General features: G+C 42.4%; 2 protein-coding genes across 2 annotated transcripts in view; one reads left to right on the plus strand and one right to left on the minus strand.

Annotated features, from left to right (window-relative positions):
* Positions 1-23436, minus strand: part of LOC118769496 (kazal-type serine protease inhibitor domain-containing protein 1-like) — a 53695-nt gene that overhangs the window by 27141 nt on the left and 3118 nt on the right. Inside the window, exon 3 of the mRNA XM_036516623.1 lies at positions 21669-21815. Coding sequence (XP_036372516.1) covers positions 21669-21815 — 147 coding nt within the window. The remainder of the gene's footprint in view (positions 1-21668; positions 21816-23436) is intronic.
* si:dkey-33c12.3 (uncharacterized protein LOC335380 homolog) lies at positions 14211-19385 on the plus strand. Its single transcript, XM_036516708.1, has 3 exons — positions 14211-15395; positions 16447-16571; positions 18299-19385. Exons 1-3 carry the CDS (start codon positions 14394-14396, stop codon positions 18357-18359), a joined length of 1188 nt encoding a protein of 395 aa, XP_036372601.1. The 5' UTR covers positions 14211-14393; the 3' UTR covers positions 18360-19385.

The raw sequence follows: 23436 nt of genomic DNA on the forward strand, positions 1-23436 counted from the left end.
ATCTCAATCTTATCTGAGTTATAACGAGAGGTCAACGCAGAGAGAAGAGGAGAGGTGTGACACCACAGTTTATTGGTTTACTGTAGAGAAATTAAGCTGCTGCAATATGAATCTGCAGGAGAGGCCTGATTGCGTTTGCAGGGAGGACAGAAGAGTTGCAGTAGTCCAGTTTGGAGAGCACAAGGGCATGATCAGGAGTTGTGTTACAAGGCAGTGATGACTCGGACTTATAAAATGGAAATTCCATCAACAGCAGGCATTTGCCTAACTCTTTGAGTTCATTTTGTCAGCACTTGTAGGCCCATTTAACTGAACCACAATGGAACTTTGTCCTAACCTTTGAGCATTAATTCAGTTAATTCAACAAAAAAAAAAAAAGAAAACATTTTTCAACCCTACCAATATTTTTGGTTAATTTCTGCAACTGCCAAACTTGTGAAAGTATGGGAAAAATAAAACCCTTAAAATCATGACTGAAAATGAAGGTGGCAGTTAGACTGAATGCCCCTCTCTCAATTAGCACACTCACGGGACAGCAGAGAAGAGATACTATTATGCTAATTATTTCCTCAATTCATTTTGGAGGCAGGTACATTGTTGTCCTGAAATGTCTTCTACAGTTCCCCGCAGAGGAGACGTTCTCCGATTTAAAAAGCCGGAAATGGAAACACAATAGAGTGGAGACAATAAACTTCCTTTGGCTGCGCAAATTTAGTTTTTTTTTTCGCTCTCCATCTCTCAGACCCAACCCTCTCCATACACCATCTGCTCCTGGAGAATCCATTTCACCCATCGAGCCTTTATTGGCCCTAATGGCGCTATCAGCTGAGCCGCCTAACCTGATTACCTTCTTAAGAAGGGACTTCTCCTTGGATAATCATGGCCGGCTAACGCGATTTAGCCGTGATGAAGAGACGGGATAAATGGCAGTTAATGGAGGGAGAATGATCTTACAAATACAGAAAACTCAATTCATTTCTCTGGGTGAGCAATCTGTCCGATTCAGCGCTAATGGAGTGGAGTTTCATTAGGCTTCAGGCCTAGGCACCGACAGATCCACTTACTACGCAAATGACAACCGAAAAAAAAAATGCTAGCACCAGCGTGCGTTTCAGATAAGGTCATAGTATTCATAATCTTCATTATAATGACATAAGTAAAGCAAGGGTAAATGACTGTAAGGGAAGTCTTTTTGGGATCAATATAGGAAGAATGTAGTCTTGGGGGGGTGGGGTCCGAGTTAAAACCCTGGGGCCAAATCTGGTCTGCTGCAAGATTAAATCTGGCTGGCAGAACAATTCAATAAAATCATTAAATAGAGCCCTCTGCAATAGTGTACGTATGCAATATGTACACCACAAAAAAATGTTGCCAGATGAGCAGCAATAGGCTGTGATTTTATGCATGGCTGACTGTTAAATAGAAAAATGAGACCAGTACCTGCTTCAAACACTAGGGATCAGAACGTATGGGTCTGTCTCAAGTACACAGAATAGAGTTCATACAATTTTTTACAGGACGGCGTGTTATCTGGTGAGAGGCCAGCGTGCGCCACACTTCGGGTAAAGTGAAGGGGAGCTTCCCACCATAGATAGCTCTGCTAAATTGTTTTCTAGAAATCTGTGAACATCTACTTGTTCACCTTCCTTTCTTTAGTCAGTTTCTACATATTACTGCAGTTGGGCTACCCATCAAGCCCACCCAGAAAATTTACCCAGAAAGCTAGCTAGCTAGTAAAAAAGGGATCAGTTCTGTGCTGTGGTCACTATTAGGTAAGTTAGCTAGCTAGCTAATACAGAAAGGGCAGAGGGACATGCAAAACAAAGATATAATTAATCACATTTACTTAGTGTCACATACTGTAAGGTTCAAAATTACTGTCAATTATATTTTTCATGATTGATTACAGAAGGTAGCAATGGTGCTGTAGGCAAACACTGTATCAGCACTTAGCCTGTCAGCTTGAAGATCAGTGACTCGTATATGTTAACATGGCTCATATTGAGAATCCTGTACCATGAAAAGAAGTAATTGTATTTCCACATGTTCCATGATGGATTAACATGGGGAAATTATTATTACTGTACTATAATAATATCCATAGTGTGTGTTGTGCAGAATATGAAGAAGAAATCTAATGATGCTCTAAAAAGCCGGGAGAGCACATGAATAATCTACTTAGTTTTGAATGCTGGTGCTATGCTCCAAATGCTGTATGCTGATAAATATAAATATAGAAATATATACTTTTTGTGGAGAAAAATGAAAAAACGGTGACGTAGCTGTAGCAACTACAGCTACCGAAGACTGCATGAACTCAGCATTCCGTCACCCGAAACTGACAAGCAACAGCCCCTCCCCCCTTCAAAGCCACGCCTCAGAATGATTGATGGGTCAGAGAATGCCCCTTTCTCCCTCTTCCCTTTGGTCGTGCTCAGTGTATTAGTTTGATAAATAGCCTCCTTTAAAAATGACGCTTGTGTTTATTTTCCTTTGAGGGGGGATGAGTCACTGGGGGAGGGGGGGTGTACGCCGCGGGCCTCTTCAGAGGACGACGGGCTATGAGGACATGAAACAGAGGCGGGCAGGCATCGGGGCGCGGGGACCCAGCCAGAGTTCGCAGACGGACATTAGGCCAGCCCAGAGTTCAAATCCTATTAGTTTGAGTTTTGAATTGGATTATCCTCGTCGAGAATCGCCCGTCTGGCAACCGGGGCCTAATTTGCGCCAATCAACAGCAATTATTGAGGGGAAGGGAGCTCTTATTAGGCAGCCTCATCCACTTAGACTAATGAATGGGGCAGATTCAGTCTCTGCTGGGGAGATGCATGTACGGGCCGGGTGCAGCTGGGAAGGGCTGCACGTTGCCGAGGCGAACGCTGCTGTTATTCGTCAGTCTGTAGGGGCAGGGGGCTGTCAGACTCAGGGGAAGGGGGGCGCTATGGAAATTTGGGAGGTCTTTCTGTCATTGGTGTCTTCATCTTTCTTTGTTGGACTTTTTTGTTATTTCTCTGGAAATCAAGAGAATGACTTCGATGGGATGCCTCTGACAGATGTGGCCATGTGACAAGGCCTGCTTGTGTCCCATACTCTGATTTTGCTGAGTTGATACATTGTTAACAGCAATGAAAAAGTGGCAAAGGAAAGAGAAACATGTTCCATAACTGCCTCTAATTCAACTGAAATAAACTACTGTCACTCTGAACATTTAGGATTGATTTGGTACAGGAAACGTTCATAAATGTTTAACCAGTTAAACACCCAGTTAAACACCTGTAGAACCTCTCTAGGGGCCTAAATCCATGATAGCCCTACATGCTGCATGGTTCTGGCCTTATTTTGGCATATGTGGTATTTATGGTAGTCTTTCTTGCTTAGCTGTTCCTCTGTGGGTGCATGAGAAATGAATACCTGCTGAATACCTCTCTCCTTGTCACAGAACCTAGATTTTGGCAGTTCATTGAAGCTGTCCTCTGTATAGCTGGAGAAGTCTGAGAGTGATGTGTATGGTGCCCACAAGCTTTTATTTATTTATTTATTTTTTAAATAAAATTGAAGGACTATGAATTATTTGTTATTTGTTTCTGTCTTTGATTTTACTAGTTTTCACGTTAGAGTCTAGATTTTTTAGTTTTTTATCTCTTTACCTTTTAACCTCTGTACATATGTTGTACATTTTAAAATGCAGTGACAGTGCTCATAGTACACATATATAAACATATAAATGATATAAATGTATGAGTAGGCATACAATCACGTAAGTAAGAATGTGTAGTAATACAAGACTCTCTCTGTCTCTCTCTTTTTCTCTCTCTCTCCATTTAAATAGTTGCAATTTTTTGTCAGCAGATGGCACCATATACTTTGAAAACTAGGTCATATTCGCATATTTTTCTGCCATCATTCTGGTTATTTACTTCTTCCAACACCTGATCTGGGATCATTTTGCTTGGCACTCATTCTGACATATTTACAAACTAATCAAGGGACAAAACCTTACCTAACACAATCTTGTTAATTACCACGATGAAGTCCACTGGAATGTTGTTACCCATATGAACAACAGTAGAAGATTGTTTAATACCACAACCCCATATTGAAGTGCTTCAAATGAATCATCATAAATCTGATAGATTGTGTTACGTTTTCCTCCATGAGTTTTGCTGTCTTTCGCGGGGGGGGGGGGTCACAATGACTTTCTACAGGAGACTTTACATTTTCACCTCTTATATTGCTTGGAGAAAACATGCAATATAAAGATTTTTTAATTACCCATGGATTTAAAAAAAAAACAACAATATTCCAATCTCTGTACCACACATTTACATTAACAACAGCAACAGCAGTCATAGAATGATAAATACTGAATTTTCATTGATTGTAAGAAAAGTGTATCAATATCGCCCCCTGGTGTGGGGTTTGTGTAGAATTACTTTCTGACCATAGGTTTTGAAGTAGGTGTTTGCTGTTGGAATTCTTATAATAATTGATCCCATTTACCGTTTTCTGTCATATAGAATCCTGATTCATGTCTCTTCATGCTAATGAAGGAGAGATGGCATGTATTATCCAAATTAGCTGTGCTGTTTCCCCCTTTGAGAAATAGGATATGTCAAAATAATTTTCATTCGATTAAGATATGTGGGTATGGCGTCAATAGCAGTGAGTGAAATACTTTTTGTGATGAAGCATTTGAAGATGGAACAGTCATCATTGGATTATAGATTAGGGTGTGTGATTTCTTGAGTCGTCATAGTCATCAGACAGCCAAATCATGAAAAAGCAACTACTTGACTTGATCATTCCTGTTCTCCTTGCTCAGACTGATAATATTGACATTTCCGACGCAGACTGAAGACCCACCTCTTCAGACTGCACCTTGGTCCCCCTTCAATCCCTGCCCCCTGACACCTGACACCCCTAGTTTTGATAATTATTTTATGCGTAGTGTTGTGATGTGTATTTTCGATTCTGTGACCTAGGGACTGTTGTATCACAGTACATAGATCCATCAAATTGCGCAAGTTAACTTGTGGTAACGCTCGAATAGTGTTATGCTCACACTCACTGGTCTGGGAATGTTGCTAGCCCGATCTGATATTGTTGCTCATTTAAACTGAATGGGTACACTTACACACTAACACGTAAGAAAGGGTTGTAGCGCAATCATGAAATATGACTGCGACACCAAAAATGTGTCCTTGTACCCAGAGCCTGAAATGAACACATTTGTTTCTGATATGCAAAAGTGAAACTGTAAGAGCAGCGCCGGTTTCGTTTAGAAGTTCGCAGAACCAGGAAAAAAAAGCCTAGGTATCAAATACCAAGACACATATGAGAGAGAGGTGTGGCTAGTGGATGGTGTACTAATAAAAACAGAACTACACAGCTTCTGAATCTGCCTCTGAAGAAACTTTGGACGAGAGACAAAAAGAAAAATATTATTTCACAATGGGTGAGTGTTAGTAGTCCTTTTTAAAATTATACTTAGGTCTGCTGGTTTTCAACATCTGATCATATGCTGTTCCTCTCAAAGAGCCAAGAGCTAACTTTTTATTGTAATGGAACAGGTGAAACTTGCATTTGTTTATTTGAATTTTAATGTAACATTGGATTTCTCTCCTTTCGTTGGCTATTGGCTGTCAATGAGCCCCCTTAATGGAATTCATGTAATGCAGTCACATTAATGTCCAATGGAATTGGCTGTAGAGAGGTTTATGTACAAAAGCCAGAGGAAAATATTCAAGAATAACAGCTACATGTTCACAATATTAATAAAAAAAGTTGTATTTTGTTTTTTTCAAAAGGTTGTCTTGTTTTAGTCTTTGTGAGAAGTCGCTGGATATAGGGCAATTAAGGAAAATTCTCTTATAATCATTTTAGCAATTCAAGTGTTATAGTCAAAAGAGATCAGACAGTGCCACAACCAACTACCTTAAAGCTGTCAAACCAGTTTTTCAGATTGCATAAAATTGCTTCCAGCTCTTCTGGGTATCCTAGTTCCTCCTCAACTCTGTTGACTCTGTTGTCGGATAATGTAGGGGAGCTTCAATGTCTAAATACAAAACCATTCGGGGACTTCAAATTGAACTACTCAAATGAGGGCTCTTTCACATTTGGCATTCTATTTCACACTTTTCGTGCTCTAATGTACCACCTACGTGCGTAACAAGGTGTGGTGTGAGAAAAGTTGTGGTTTCACATTAGCTAAAAAGTATTGCAGCTGTCAGTTCAAATAAGGCTAACAGGACCAGTGATCAGTGGCAGCAACTGAGAAAGTAGGGAAGCAAGCCATACTCACAGTTTCAAAACCAAAACAAGGTGTCCTTCTAATTTGCTTCCTATGCAAATGTATTGCAAATAACTGTTCAAATTAGTGCAAATTTGTGACAGGTCATTCTGAAAAAAAATCCTTCTCCACAAATAAATAACATAAATATATATTTTTTTCTTCACTTTTCTTAATGAAAATAGTGCAGCGGTTTATTCATTTTAAACCTTACGTTTCAATTAAATTAAAGGTGGCTACAAATCAAAATAATTAACTACCCTTGGAATTTTTTTAGCTCATTAAAAACTTTCTTTTTTGTTTGGGAATATAGCTAACTATCCGGTGTGCTTCACAATGAGATGATATTAATGATGAAATGCAGTACATTGTTTCCCTCTTATTAAGCAGAAATCAAAAGTAAGTAAGGCCAAGCCAATGGTTCACGGACCACCTTAACCACATTTATCATGTGACTGCCTCATATCATATAAAGTGTGGGGAAAAAAAACAGATTCAGTGCTAAAGCTTGCATCGCTTCCAGTAAGCCTGGTTGTCAGACGGTCATTTTTACTCTCAAAATTGCTAAATTCCTTTTTTGTGGTTTGCAAAAATGTACATCATTCTCTGTTGACCACTGATAGCTGCGGGTTTTGAGTAGCCTATGCACATGCCATACCATATCAAAACTGCCGGGCACTTCATAACCATCCTGCATTCGTTTAAGCTTAATTGATGTGTCTTGTGTTTGTCTTTGTACTCTTCTTTGTTTCTTTATATTCCTATTTCTAGCTTGTCGTGCAGCTCTGGGTGAACAGTCACGTCGAGAGCTACAGATGATCCTGCTGGGATGGCCTGGGGTGGGTAAGAGCAGCACAGGCAACAGCATCCTGGGAGGAAGGGAGTTTGAGACTCGCTTCAGCCTCGATCCAGTGACACAGCGGTGCGAGAAGGGGACGGTGACGATCCGAGGGAGACCCATCAGCGTCGTGGACACCCCGCGCCTGCCTGACTCGCTGACCCCCGACGACGAAGTGGAGGACTACATTCAGGAATGTCTGTCACTCTGCGACCGTGGGCTGCACGCTTTCCTCGTGGTGGTGAAGCTTGGGATCCTCACTGATCAGGAGAAAGGAGTGGCTGACCGGGTCAGAGAGCTGTTTGGACAAGAAGCTCTGGACTCCACCATAATCCTGTTCACCGGTGGCAATGCAGTGGGAGAAAAGGGCATAGACAGGCTTGTACAGGAGAACGCGCACCTCAGAGATTTAGTGCAAAAATGCAGTGGAAGGTATCAGCTCTTCAACAATAAAAGTATGTGTGATCGCATTCAGGTTAGAAAGCTGATCGAGCGTATAGATGACATGTTACAACACAACGGTGGTGAACCCTATAGAAGAACTACACAGCCATATGAAGGGGGCAACAGCGATGACTGTAAGTTGAACTCTTGAAAACGTATGTGGAATAATACATATGTATTCATATGTGTAATAATGTGTATGAATTCATCTCTACTTCATTCTTGAACTCCATTAACTCATTTGTTTAGGTAGATAGGCTGAGAGTGGTCATTGTGTGTGGAATCTAAAGAGGAAGGTCACAGGCTTATATAAGTTAAGCTCAAAGCCTCTGCACATGTGTCAGTGAAGCTACTTTGCTTTACAAATTAAACAAATCAAATGCCGCAAGTAGTGGCAAAGACCCATCTACATGGCTTTTGTATCCAGCTGGATAAAATACAGTAGAAATCAGTGGCAATTTATACCTTTAATTTAAAATGAAATGATGACTTATGTTTTTCAGATTCCCAGTACAAGAGGCTCATCCTGTTTGGGAGGACAGGATGGGGAAAGAGTGCCTCGGGTAACACCATCCTGGGTAAGAAAAAGTTTGTGTCCAAGCAATCACCCTCCTCTGTGACCAGAACATGCAGCATTCAAAAGGGAACTGTGGATAGGCAGCGCGTGGCCGTGATTGACACCCCTGGCTTCTTTGACACCGGGCTCTCTGATGAGGGGTTCCGTTATGAGGTCATTCGGTGCTTGTTCATGTCTGCCCCCGGGCCCCACGCGTTCCTGCTGGTGCTGCCTGCGAGTCGATATACGTCACAGGAAGAGGAGGCGGTGAACCAGATTCTGCGGTTGTTTGAGAATGGGACACCCAGCCATGTCATCATCCTGTTCACTCACGGGGACAAACTGGAAGGGTCCATCGAGGACTTCATTGGAAGAAGCAGCAATCTGCAGCAGCTGGTGAGGTCGTGCGGGGGGCGATACCACATCTTTAACAACGAGAATCGCTCTGACCGCACTCAGGTCAAGGAGCTGCTGAGGAAAATCGACTCCATGCTGGAGGAAAACGGAGGCCAGTGCTACTCAAACGACTTGCACAAGATGGCCTCCTCATTGATAGAGAGTGAGTCTGAAATCCTGAAGATGGAAAAGAGAAGGGTCATACAGAGGAACCTAGAGCTTATGGAGCGAGAGGCCGCAATTCATCAAAGAGAGACAGAAAACCTGGTGATGGAAGAAAGACTTACAGAGAAGAACCAAGAGCTTATGCAGCAAGAAGCCACAATTCATCAAAGAGAGACAAAAAACCTGAAGATGGAAGAAAGACTTACAGAGAAGAACCAAGAGCTTATACAGTGGGAAGCCACAATTCATCGAAGAAAGACTGAAATCCAGCGAAGAGAGGCAGAAGGAATTGAGCCCACATCCTGGGTAAGGCTTAGAAACCACCTGAGCTCACTTAAGATTTCTGAATTGTTTGGTGTATTTTTTCTCAAGGTATCATTGTCCCTACTCTCTAATTTTATTCAAAGAAGAGCACCACCCTATCTAGATTTATTGCGGCAGCAATTTTCAACCTAAAATCCATCTTTTTTTTCATGCTGCTAATGAAAAAAGCCTGCTACATGTCGTTTTGCCAAAGGCAACTAAAGTAATCCTCATCAAAGCGTAACTTTATGATATATTTCCTCTCTGTTTCTGACTGTCTTTCCACCCACCTTGCAACTTTATGACATCAAGTGTTGCATCTAGCCACGGTCTGAAGCCAATAGTAGCAGCCATAGCTAAAATAACTCAGAGTGATGTTTCTTCTTCTTACCAGAACATTAATGAAGGGGGCAATACTGGTGGCAGATGTGTGGTATGTAGTGTGTACTGGAGTTTTATACTGCTCGTTTTACTACATATATTTCAATCCACCAGCACCAAGAGGTGGATACAGCTTCAGCCTCAATCTATTTGTTAGATAGTTTTCCCATTGGGGTACCTCAATCGTCTAACTTAATCAAATAATTACAATTAATTAAGTGCATAGCCATGTAGATTGACAGTCATGTTTATGTCCATTGATGTATTCTCTAGTAATGCAGACAATGCTGCAATAAATTAAAATATTCATAATCAGAGCAGTTTTTCTTTGAAGGGTGGTAAAAACTGACGTTCGTAAATTGCAGTAACATATTAACTTGCACTAGCATATAAACAGCAATGAAAAGCCATGTAGGCCAAGTATATCGTTTAGTGAGAAAGATTCTGGTGTTCTAAATTAATGGTAACTTCAGAGACCTCAGAGACATCAGTTACCCTCTCTTTTTTTCCAGGTTAACTAGAGAAATGGATTGTGGGTGGCAAGGAGTGCAGACAAATTCCACAACAGAAGTGAATGGCACAAGTTCCCTTGGCCCCCATTTAACCTTCCCTTAACCCTGACTGTCAAAATTCACTAGGTCACTAAAAACATTTCAGTACACCTTATCGTGCAATTGAACCAGTTTTAACGACTAGTTTATCACTTTTGGAATGGCAGCAGCTGTACTGAAAACAGGCTATAAACGGCACATACAACATCCAAGCTGCAAATCCAAATTGCATTTCTCATTGAATGTTGAACGCAGTGGCAGTTTCTTGTTATTTCTGTGGACTGCATCTGCTGTAAAGTTTCCTGTAGGTTTTATGGATTCTGACATAATTTTGACGAACAAGCCAAGGATGGTTCTGTGAGCCTTAAACATGCAGATAGCATTTTCTGATGCAAACTCAGTCAAAAAATCGTCTTCAGATGCATTTATACATTCTACAGTGCCATCTGCCATGGAAATTAGATACAGTGAATTTGCCAAAGTAGCACACAAATCAACCATAATCAATAGTCCTTACAAAAGATCTTTTATATCTGTTGATTTGCCATTGACTATTGACAGATACTGTTTGCTGTCAGATGTTTTGATCACTTCTTTGGTTTTGATTCCATGTGAGTTGGTAGTCACTTTACGAAGTTGACTGGCTGATGAAATTGCACAGATAAACTCAGCTGTCAAATCAAGAACGTCATCTTTCTTTTCCCTTGTGATTTTGCCTTACCCTAGTTTTACCTTTTGCGGGCAGTTTAATGTGTTGCAAGGTGCACAAAAATAAATTAGGTATGTTTTAAAGTAAATATGTTTGTACTCATATTTTCCAGAGGATGCCACTGAGCATGTTTTGAATGAGGATCAGAAACATTTTGCTCATACCAAAAGCAGCAGTGAGCAATCTATAACCAATTGCACACACACCTATTTTCACCATGTTTCACATTGTTAATCTGCAAAATTAGTGATTATGATATCCTCTATCAAATGTTTTGTTTGTTTTTTTTACTTTTTTTGTTCTTCCCTTTGTTCCCTTTTTAATGGGTGTGTTATAGTGGAATATGTGACTGTACATACAGACTGTTTACACCTATTATCGAAGCATTGGCATTGGACCCAGTGTACAGTTTGGCTTTGTTGTCATATTCTTTATGTCAATATAATAAAGGCTTTTTAAACAAACATGTCAACTGCCTTCTTCAGGTAACGCCTTGAACCCGGTTTTACAAGTCTTACATGGCATTGTGGCCATTGTGGATACTTCATCTGTTATTATGAGAAGCAGTGCTGGAAGGAAAGCTCTCCATTTCAACAGAAAATTTCCAAAATAATTATAATAATAACATCCGCATAAAAATATGAATGGATTGGTCCAGGCCAACAGCATGCTTTTTGGGTCCATACTGAGATTATTAAAATGCTGACTTTGTTGCTGGGAGTCCAGTATCCATTCACTTCAAATTCTTTGGAGGGGTAAACAATTCATACATCAGCAGGAGTGAAAACAGGGATGGCCTCAGCCCCTGACGTGATTTTGTGCTCTTTGTTTGGAAGCCCATTGAATTATGGGATAAGGAACAACCTATTACATCTGTTTGGTGGTTTGATGTTGCTTTAAGTGTATTTGGTAACACTGTCTTACTGTATGTACTGTACCACTGTGGGTGGAAAGCTGTGTATCAATGTCCTGCAGATTCAGCGCAACTGACAGCCCTTTCCTCCGTGCGAGACTTCTCAGCTGTCAGTAGTGTCAGTGTCGACGCTTAGCAACCGAAACCTCAGGAATTTCAGGGCGTCAGGGTCACCGCAATGACTCAACAGTAAAGGGCAGGAAGTGAACAGGGTGTTCAACCCAGGCCAGGGTCCCCTCATCTCGCCGCTCATAGGCACCCTGTGATTGATCAGGCTCCTGCGAGCTGCTCGCATGACATCAGCGGAGTAGAGCCGATATCATCTGATGAGCACTCTCTCCATTCTGGTGCTCTGCGTGACTTGTGCTCTGTATTCATGCTGTTGTCCGTATGTGAGCGTAATGGGGGATTGCGTTCATCTTGCCTTGGCAGCTCTACATGAGTGCAGAGAGTGTCCCAGTGAGGTTCCAAACAGGCTGGCGCAAAAGATGAGACTGAATTGTAAAAGTCACGATTGAATCGGACAAATGCTAATGCTAAGCCTGAAATGCAAGCATTTCCTTGAGAGGATCTGTAAGCTTGCGAATTTTAGCAGTAAGCGCCACAAGCAAAGATTTTCTGGTCAACAATTCTGTAAGTAAAGGAGCCCCATACTCCACAGCCACACACCGGACTTCTTTTTTTTCTTTGCGGTACTGATCGGGTCAAGATTTATCGTGGTTTCCGGGTTGTGGGTATCTGTTAAGTGATTTAAGTGGGAAACTAATAATCAGTGCGTTTTGCATTTATACTCAGACTATGACAACATCACAATAAGCGAAAATGCCAGAAATAGATTTCTGAGGGCTGCTCCACCCAAGAGGCCCTGTAAAAACAGCAAGGTAAGTCATGTGATGCAAAGCAGGTAAATGACATCATGCTGATAAAATTCTTATAAAACACTACAAGCACAGGCTTTATAGGTGACAGGGTGGAAAGAAGTAAACAATGTCTCTAAATGTTTTGGCAAGGACAGACACCATAATCTTTCTTTTGGATGCAGTTTAATTGTCAAAACACGCAAAATATATGAAACTGATGGAGGATACAGAATCAGTTCAAGCCAACACTGAGAACCAAATAAACCTAACGTGATGTCATCTATTAACCAAAACAGCCAAATCAAATGGCAAAACAGAAAACAAAACTAGCTTCGGGAAAAGACAAGAAAGGGACCAACCTACATTCTGGCCTCTTAGAATAAATGTCACTTAAGAATGATGAGTATGACATTTTTCGGGAACGAGTCCATCTTGTTGTTATACAGATGACTCAAAAGGCACGTCTTAGTTATGCTGATGCCATTTTTGGAAAAAAGCCAGAAGAGAGACAAAATGCCAGTTGGCGTTGCAGTCCCACAGGTCAGTGCAAAATCAGTGAATATGAAGCCAATTTGGCTAAAAAAGTCAGAGCTGGATGGCCTGCTTCAAATTCCCCACAATTCCTGGCTTCACCTGACTTTACCCTCAGAAGCACTGCTGTAAAACGGTGTGCAACATTTCATCCGCTGACAGGTCGATACCACTCTGCCTGTATGGTGAAATGCCTGTTAGCTAAAAGGGTAATTGATTGACCAGTTGTCATGCCAGATGAATTATTCTCTCAATGGATTCATCAATCCTTTAGCCATAATGTGCATTGACACCCATCCACTTAAGATCTTAAGACTTAACATCTATTTCCAGGTGCATGGAAAGATTGAGCTCCGTGGCCTAAATAAAATGTTGTATAATACCCACTGCCCTCCATAAAATATAATACTAAAAACAATGAAATATGCTAGTACAAATGTATGCCCTATGCCCTCAGATAAATGTACAGACCAGCCTGACAAATGTGTTTTGAGCAGCATGTTTCTGAGGAAAAAAACCTTGTGTTACACACTCAGCAATCAGTGATATTCAGCAGTTTTCTCTCTCTCTCTCTCTCTCTCTCCCCCTCCAGACTTTGTAATAAACAAGCGGTTTCTAGACCCCGATCTCAGTGTTTTTTCTTATACCAGCAGAACAGTATTATATTCCAAAGTCTGTAATCCAGAGTCTATATATATGTATAATCATTTTTAGACGATAATATCATTCCTTCAAACTATTCAGCCAACATGATAGTATTGATATGTCAACAACAAGGTCCACAACATGAAACAGTTTCATATTTTAGTTTGTGTATTGTAAGACATATGGTCAAATGCATTAATCAGTAACATCCTAAGCTAAAACAGATATTCTGATACCTGTATTTCTAATGTATTATATAAAATTTCCAATGTATCACTGTATATTGTAGCATAAAGGACAGAGATTTCACAGTGTTCCACAAAAAAATGAAAAGGCTGGGGACCTTAGGAATAATGCACTGAGAAGAGAATGATACAAGTCCTTTTTCCACCCGTATCGTTGCTGAAGTGAAAATCTGAGTGATGTCGTCAGTGTTGTCGGACATAGCGCTGACAATGAAAGAAAGAAAAAAAAAAACAACGTACCCAACCGCCTACACTCTGCCGACTAGGTTGAGCAGAGAAACGCGAAGCCAAGCTCTCCCCCTTACCTCACTGCAGCACTCTCCCATTGGCTGCCTGGCTGCTGACGTCCCCTACCTTCCCTGAGGATGCGTGTGTGTTATTGGGGGGGGGGGGGGCGCAGCAGCCTGCCTGTATAAATTTCAGGGCTCTGCAGCATTTCTGAACTGGTGCAGTGCAAAGGCTTGCTCAGTGAAGGTGTGCAGAACAAGGGGGACTTAAATCTACTTGAAACAAAGCATCCACATCAAAAACCTTTCAAAAAAAAAAAGAACCAAAAAAACGACAACCATGAGCTACGATCCCTTCTATTCCCGCCGGCCCTGGGACGACTACAGGGGGCCCCGGTCGGCCAAATCCTCCATCTCCTCCTCCCTGTACTCCACCCACCGCTCCCTACCCTCCACCAAGCGGTCGCTGCGGCCCTCATCCTCCTCGCTGCCCGACCTGGCGGAGAGGATGGACCTGGCCCAGATGAGCACCCTGAACACCGAGCTGCTGGGCCTGCGGGCCAAGGAGAAGGAGCAGCTGGTGGGCCTCAACGACCGCTTCGCCACCTACATCGAGAAGGTGCACCACCTGGAGCAGCAGAACAAGGTGCTGCAGGCGGAGCTGGAGGCGCTGCGGCAGCGGCAGAGCGACCCGTCCCGCCTGCAGCTGCTCTACGAGCAGGAGGCCCGCGGGCTGCGCGCCTTGCTGGACGCCGAGGCCAACGAGAAGATGCGGCTGGAGGCCGAGCGCGACCACCTACGGGACGTCCAGGGCCAGCTGAAGGAGCGCTACGAGGACGAGGCGCGGCGGCGGGCGGACGCCGAGGACGCCCTGCAGAAGGCCCGGGAGGAGGCGGCCCGGGCCACGCTGGCCAACTGCGACGCCGAGGCCAGCGTGGCCTCCCTGGCCGAGGAGATCGCCTTCCTCAAGAAGGTGTTCGCCGAGGAGCACGCCGAGCTGACCGCCCAGATCCAGGCGGCCAGCGTCAGCGTGGACGTGGAGGTGGCCACGCCCGACCTGACGGCCGCCCTCCGGGAGATCCGCTCGCAGTACGAGAAGCTGGCCAACAAGAACATGCAGGCGGCCGAGGACTGGTACCGCACCAAGTTCGCCGGCGTGGCCGAGGTGGCCAGCAAGAACAACGAGGCCGTGCGGGCCATCCGGGAGGAGACCTCGGAGTACAGGCGCATGCTCCAGTCGCGCTCCTCTGAGATCGAGGCCCTGCGCAACGTCATCGACTCCCTCAACAAGCAGCTGGAGGACCTGGAGGAGAGGCAGGGCAAAGAGGTAGCCAAGTACCAGGTATGGCGCCAACAGGGGTACTTAATCCTGTCAATCCTGTCAGTCTCTAACAGGACATTGAGCCCTGAGCCCTGGCGATTTTAGCTACCTGCAGTACAGCAGCAGATGGCATATAGGGGTCAGTGGCTCAGTGCAGCTCACCAAAGAGTGGCCTTAATTTGTGTCAGGATTTTACCCTCTTCACCATGTATAAATGGAAATGGCAAATAAGGAAAGGGTATTGCAGCTTCCTGCTGAGATTTGGAGAGAAGCGTAGAGGAAATAGCTAGGTGAAACAGGAAATACAATCAGTATATTCAGTGATGTTTTTTGGTGGAGCACAGTTTCTACAGCACAGCCTCAAGAAATAATGGTGGGTGCTACCTGCATGGGGTAGCATAAAGGTTACAGAATTTCGTTTTAATTATATAATTTTAATAATTAAGAAATGAGAGTGCAATAAAACACAAAACAATACCATAGCAGAGCTGTGTGTGGCACTGTTTGAAATGAAATTTGATAACACTGCTCTGTATCTGTGGGGAAAGTGGCTTTTCATTTTGAGCACTTACTGTGGCAGGATGTGGTCTGGCATTTACATTTAGAATTCATTACGTTTTAAAGCAGGAGTCAAGATGCGTCACAGTGTGAATGAGGGGTTAGAGCAGCACAGCGGTCATTCTGAGCATTGTGAGGTGATAAACACCGTTTATCTGATACAGACTGAAAGAGGATACAGTGTATGTTATGGTCGGATGAGCCGGGTTTTGTAATCGTTCAGCCGAGCTCTTTGCCGCATCGGGTTTTCAAAGTCATTCATTTTTAAAGATACATGTCACACACAGTTATATATCTATCATATTGTACAAATGCATAACGTCAAATCCAGGTTTTTGCCTGTACAATGCAATGCTAGGAGCAATATCTTTCTAATGTACTTACCTAATGAACATACAGACTATTTTTATACTTTGAGAACAGTGAGGAGAAGAATGGCATTGGAGGCTTGGGGATTAGCAAAAACAGTTCTGCCGTTTCAGCTGTTTGATCCGGGTTGCTGTTGTGTTTTCAGGAGAGAATAAATGAGCTGGAGAAGGACATCGGTGACGCCAAGCAAGAGATGGCCCGATACCTGAGAGAATACCAAGACCTCCTGAATGTCAAAATGGCCCTTGACATTGAAATCGCTGCATACCGGTAATGTCTACCCCTATACACTGTGAAATGCACGGTGCAACATTACATGCAGAGAAATGCTTCAGATGAGGGAGAAGTGTTGTTTGTGTTTTAACCTGACTCATTTTTAATCTGACTAATATGAATGCATTCTGTTTCTTCCTTAGTGTTTCATTATTGTATGTGTCAGTGAATTACTGCATGTGGCAGAAGGTCTAAAACTTGGATGTTTTTTTTTTAAAGGGATCTTTGCATCACAGAGTTTACCTTTTTTCCATTTTTATCTCTCTCCTGCGGAGCTGCGTATTTTCACACTCTGACCTCTATCTCCTTGGCTTGTCTTCTGATGCTAATAACAGGCCATGGTCGCAGCAGGACAGTGGCATACTAATTCAGTTGATGCACACAGGCTGCTTTCTGACTCAGCAAAGTCAACACGATGATGCTGAAGAGCATGGCTTCCCTCTCACTTTACCACTGTGACAGTCAATGGCAAACTAAATCATTCAGTACAAAATCCATTAAAGGCTGACTATTTCAGACATTTTGATACCTATATTTTACACCAACGCCTTCAGATGTCTTCAGATGTAATCTTTTCATTGACATTACTGACACCAACGTCCTCACATACTGCAATTGCAGTTGACATATGTGTCACATGTACTGGATATGGACACTGGTTTATTCACTCAAAGGGAATCAGTCTTGTGACTGCAATGATTCCTGAACTTACTGCAGCGCCGAAAGAAAGCAAGAAAGGATCAGGTTCTGTTTTTTTTGTTTTTTTTTTTTTGTGGCTGAATGCATACCGCAGGGGAAAGAGAGGGGGCAAGAAGGACAGGGACATTAAGGAGCCTTGAGATAGAGGCAGCGTTCCTTGCTTCTGCTGAGACGTTATTTTCAGCAGCTCATTAATCTCACACGTCTTTGATCTATTCCGAGTCTTATCTGCTTCCGCAAATGAATGCTGATGGGGTGGAGGCGGAGGAGAGGGGGATGTTCAGAAAAGGATTGATTCCCCCCCCCCCCCCCCCACAAAATTAAATATTCAAGTGCAGCCCCCCTGGGGAGCGGTTGGATTTGAGGTCATAGCCAAGGCTTCAAGTTGGCAGCTAATCTATTTTTGCATTCCTCTTTGGGCTCAGTGCCCTGACCCGGGGGTGGTGTAGTTTAAGCCATTTCAGCAAATATGCTTTGCCACTATTTACTGTTTAGCGTTGTCAGATCACAACTGGAGTCTTTAATGCCATAAGCGAATGAAAGGCTGACGTGAAATAGTGCAGATAAACACTTTTTACTGTTAAGCTTAACGTACAGCAGGATGCATGGAAAATAGCGCAAGCCTGTGTTAAACTGTAAGTTGTAAAGAAGGATCCTGCAGAGTGGGTTTACGGCACAACTGGTCGGTAGCATGGTTGTGAAGCAAAGTGCTGTACAGCTGGATGCTTAGCGAAACAGAATTAAGCCGCATTCTGTAAAGTTAGCAATAAATCAGGTTATCATAAAGGGATGCTGTAACAGGATGTTGTAAATCTGGATATTCTTCTAAATCATACTTTACCCATACTGCTTCATACCCTCTGGTTTAGCAAACTTGGATAATACAAAATAGGACATTTCTAAACCAGGTGTTAAGCAGGATATTTTAAAATAGGCTAGCGAGGTGATGTAAAGCATGGCATTACTAAACAGGACAGTGTAAAGCAAGCTTAGTAAAGTGGAATTTTAATCTTGTGTCTCCGCAGGAAGCTCCTGGAGGGGGAGGAGATCAGGTTGAGCTTCTCCTCCCTGCCCGCCCTCACCTAAACCCCCCACAACCTCGAAGCCCAACGCGCCCTTGTTCCAAACAAGAGGTCCCACTGCAAACTCCCCCTTCTTCTTCACACACTGACTCTGAAAGCAGGGCATCGAGGGCCCCAAGACCCCTCAGAGAGAGAGAGAGAGAGAGCCGAAAGGCAGCACTGCGTCAGCCAAGACACGAGTCAAGCCCACGCGCAATATCCTTTTGGTAGGGCCTTACTCCGTTCAGAGAGCCAAACTCCAAACATCCGGCTATTTGATTCAACCCTAAGCACTTCAGCAAACATTTAACCAACTGTTTGTAGGGGTGGATTAAATTCTAATTAAACTCAGCTTTGGATGCATGGATTTTACTCACAGAATCTCATTCAGACACAAGACAGCGAGAGACACACACGTAGTTTGAGTTCTACCAAGAGGATATTGGGCAGCACCGCTGGTCCTATTGTAGTAGTCAGTAAATCAGTAGAGAAAGAATCACCTTCATTATGGGCAGTAGCACGTTCATATTTGCTTTTGCCTTCCTTGATATTTCACATATTATGAGCTTCAGTTGAAGATTTCAGTTCTCTCGGTTCACAAAGAAATTCTAGCAGAAAATCTCAACTTATTTGATTGGGATTGAGAATTGTTTTACCAGTAACAAATAAGATGCTAAATCTAGGTTTTGTGTCCAATATTTACCGTAAGAGAAGCTCAGAATAGAACGGAAATGTCAGGAAGAAAGACTGAGGCCCTGTCGAAGGAGGCTCACTTCCTCTTTGTTGTATCAGACAGTAGTTTTCATTTAGCCGTTTTGCCCATTTCTGTTCCGTAGCCCCATTAAATCTGAATAAACTGTAAACCCTCCTAACACAAAAACAAATAAAAAAAAAATTAGCCTGGTAACTAAGCTTTCCGTTGCGCCGATCTTAGATCCGACCGGTGCTTTGAATCTGTGAACCTATTACCAAGTCTGCACCGTTTAAAGCCTGATATTTCTGTAAGTGCCAGCGACCTGCTGAATAAAAACAACAAAGGCATTACTAAGTAGCTCCGCAGCCTCCTGTGAGTTTCCTCTGTGTCGTTTCCTGCTGATGTCATGCATCTTTCCACAGACACACATCTCCCCAGAGCTGCCTGCTCTGTTGCATTCCTCCCGGCACCATCAGTCCCGCTGTGCAACGTGTCTTACGCCCACAAGTCTGTCTGAACGGCACCCAAATTTGGTAGCGATGAAAGCACCCGATCAAGAATATATCTCAAGGTCAAATCATTTTTAACAGTTACTTGATGTTTTGTTTCAGGTGTCCTTTGATTTTGACCATTGGAAGTCTTACCTGGTCCTCACAAGGCCATTACAAATGAAATACTGCACCAGTGAGTGACCCATGCATTCTGATTAACTAAATTATTCTCCAGGGAATCTTCAGGTTAAAGGTAGAAGCGCACATATTATTTAAAAAAAAAAAACATATTTCAAAGTTCATCATGATTGCTCACCCCAGGAAACATCATTGCAGGGTCTGATTTTACAGTTACAATATACCAGAATCATCTAAATGTATTGTAGCGTGTAGTTTACATCTAGTTGTTTGGTCAAATTTCTGCGCTAGAAAGCCCTTGCACTCTGCAGTCCTCAGTATCACTCTCACTGTTACTGTTTCAGCCGGTCTGCCTGAACCCGAGGACAATCTGTGCCAGATCAGGGCAACTCTTTTCCCCCTCAGTAAGGGATATGCTGTGCTGAAATGTTCCTTTTGGCACGAGAGGAGAGAACTCCATCAATAGGAGCTGCTGCACTGCAGCTTGGCTGCACTGTGACGTCAGCATGCAGCAGCGCACTAAGTAGCCTACAATGCAGCTAAAGCTGTGTGCTTCTGGGCAATGATTTCACTGCTGGTCTCTTACACAATGTGCAATGCAGCTAAAGTTGTGTCCGTCTGCGTGGTGATTTCACTACCGGTGTCCTACACCGGTTGCAGTGAAGCTGAAGCTTCATCTGACTGATGACAGTGGTCTCCTACACTTACACTGTGTTGCAATGCAGCTAAAGATGCCTTGTGCGTCTAACGCACGGCTAACACGCGAGCGGGGCATAACAAACTTAAAAAAAAAAAACGGTAAGTCATCATTCACTTTGAAAATATACACGTTTATTGTGGCTAACACAAGATAGTGTTGATTAAAAAAAAAACATTGATAAAAATGTCTATCAAAATCTGCTCCGACACTATACAATGCACATACACGTTTACCCAATGGCATACTGCAATGTCCCTTAATTATACATGTCCCCTAATCGTACAGCTACGGCACACAGGCTACTGCATCTCGGGACACGCACACACGGACTTTCCCCGCAACTCATCTCGCGATTTGGGTGACGTCAAAAAATGTTTAAAAAGATGTTCCCCGGTGAGTGAAATGTGTTCATTTGCAAGTTACCTCAAACAAATACAGCGATATTAATCCAGCGATCTACCGCAGTGCAAAGCCGCCGTGGACTTTTCCATTTGTTATACGCAAGCCGGAAATGGAACAAATGATAAAGTAAAAAAGACTAACATTATGTGACGACAACGGAGACCGTTCATCTGCTTTGTTAGACACAGCTCCGCGGGGCAACCGAATGAGGAGGTAAGTACTGTACATATTTCTATTTCAAGTAGGACCCAGGAGGTCGGTAAAACGGTTAAAAAAAAAAAAAAAAAAACGTGGCGCCAAAAGTAAGTGCGATATCGGCAAATATAAAACCGTTGCTGCCCTATAAAATCCTTCTAGATGCTTCTGATGTGTACCTGTTCTAGAAGAATTCCGTATTTTGAACAATTTGGGCAATAAATGTCACGCTATAGTCGATTAAACAGCTGAATTTACTGGTTCAAGGCTGCCCTCTTTGCGTGTTTTCAAGCGTTTGTGAAATGGCACCGTGTATCTACTTTACTTTTTCAGCAATGCGCCACTAATTCCACTAGATGGGGTAAAAAGCCCCACTTTGAACATTCTGAGTTCCTGTCTTATTCGTGCAGTCGTTTTCCATACAGATGCACGCAGCTGTGTCTAAAAGAAGAAAGCTCCTGCAGTCGGTCTCTCGGCACTCACGCTCATGTAGTATCGTTTGTGCTTGCTTTCGGCTCTGAAAGACAAGTGAATCACTTTCCTTTTAGAAATCGGATTAACTGGAAATACTATGACTCGTGACTCATATGAAAATAAGTGTAATTGCGTGGCATTTCCAGGCACGGAAATTGTTGTTAAAACTGTATTTTGTTTGTTTTCTCTTTTACTCCGTTGAAACATAAAATAAGACAGAAACAAAACTGTATCACTTACCTCTGAATAAGAAAGCCAGCCCAACGGAGAGGACTGCGATAAATATACCGGCAAAAGGTTCCCAAAGAAAATGACTCCTTCCACAGGGCCAATCTATGACAGAAAATGACAGTGAGAAATAAGAGCAAAACCACATGCAGACAACAACTCGGGGTTATATTGGCGGATCGCACCCGCTGGTAGCTAGTTCGTCATAGTTGGCCAATTTCTTGTTTATATTCAGCCAGTTCTCATTAGATAACTAGGATGCGATCATTTTTGTATTTTTTGTTTGCATCAACAGAGATAGGCTGTCTCCCAATCCAGTTGTGCAGGCTTCCTCTGTGTGATGAAATGCAAAGCCATGGCTCAGTCTCTGATAGTAAACTTTACGTTACATTACATTATTGGTATTTAGCGGACGCTCTTATCCAGAGCGACTTACATCAGTTAAAGTTTTTTTTTTTTTGTTACCCATTTATACAGCTGGATGTTTACTTATGGGTTAAGTACCTTGCCCAGTGGTACAGCAGCAGTACCCCAGCGGGGAACTGAACTGGCAACCTTTCGGTTACGAGTCCTGCTGTCCAGTGAACCGGTGCAACTCTTAAGGTTGTATAGATCATTCTAAGGGCAAGTATGTGTGGAAGTTTTGGAAAAAAAAAAAAATCTCATTATGAAAAAAAATATAATAATAAAAAAAAAATTTAAATCTAATCTAAAAACATACATAAAATATGTACTTGTGTTCCGTGTTACATGCATGTGTATTAGCCTATTACAAATATCACAATATATGTTCTGTAGAAGAGAACACACCTTTAAAAAAATTTAAATGTCTTCTAGCTCTCAATTTTTACTGTAATATTGCCTTTGAACATAGAAAGTGGTGTGCAATACAACAGCGCCCGTCATATGTATACATTGAAGGACAAAAGAAATTTGTGTCAATCACAATGACACAGTATGGAAGGTTTACTTGCTGACACTTACATTGCCATGTATAGTATACTAAGGAAACCATCAAAGTAACCATCGCTCCGTTTCTATTCACAAAATCCCAGAGGCCTGGAAGAGAGAACAACATCAGAGTTGCAACATTAACCACGCAGCCCTTAACAACACAGCGTCTAATAGCCAGCATGCAGTTCTGGCCACAGGTTGTGGTATAGCGTGTTTTTGCCAAATATCACAGCAGCCAAAAGAACACCATAGAGAGTCAGAGGGCAAATAATAATTTAAATTCAGCTATCCTGCTAGGATAGTGTCTGATGCATTTTTTTTTTCATTTCAAAGGTTTACATTGCTTGCGATCATAACATGTAGGTTTGAATTTAAAGTTGATACTATAAAATAAATTTGACATTTAGCAGATGCTCATATCCAGAGTGAATTATGTAGGCTACTATAACTTCTGTTTCATACTATAACTTATAAAAAATGTAAATGTAAATGTAAATAAGCCCCATGCAATTCTGAAAATGTAGTGATGCAACTATATTTATTGTGTGAGCTGTTTCCTGAAGGTACATTTGATGTAATCACTAAATAATGTTCTACAAAATAAAGTGGAATATCAGTGGGATGCATAAGAGAAACGTAACATACAGGCTAAGCACACTTGCATACTTTGTGTGTTCACCCTGCTGCATTTCAAAAATGTGGCTATGCATCCAACAATGGACAGTGACTTTGACGATCTGTGCGCTCTGGGCCCTTTCTGATTGGATTAATTACTCAACTGCTCTTGTGAGCAGCATATACTCAATGTAAAATCACATAGTGTGGT

Source organism: Megalops cyprinoides, chromosome 22 (assembly GCF_013368585.1).
Source record: "Megalops cyprinoides isolate fMegCyp1 chromosome 22, fMegCyp1.pri, whole genome shotgun sequence".
Lineage (NCBI taxonomy): Eukaryota > Metazoa > Chordata > Actinopteri > Elopiformes > Megalopidae > Megalops > Megalops cyprinoides.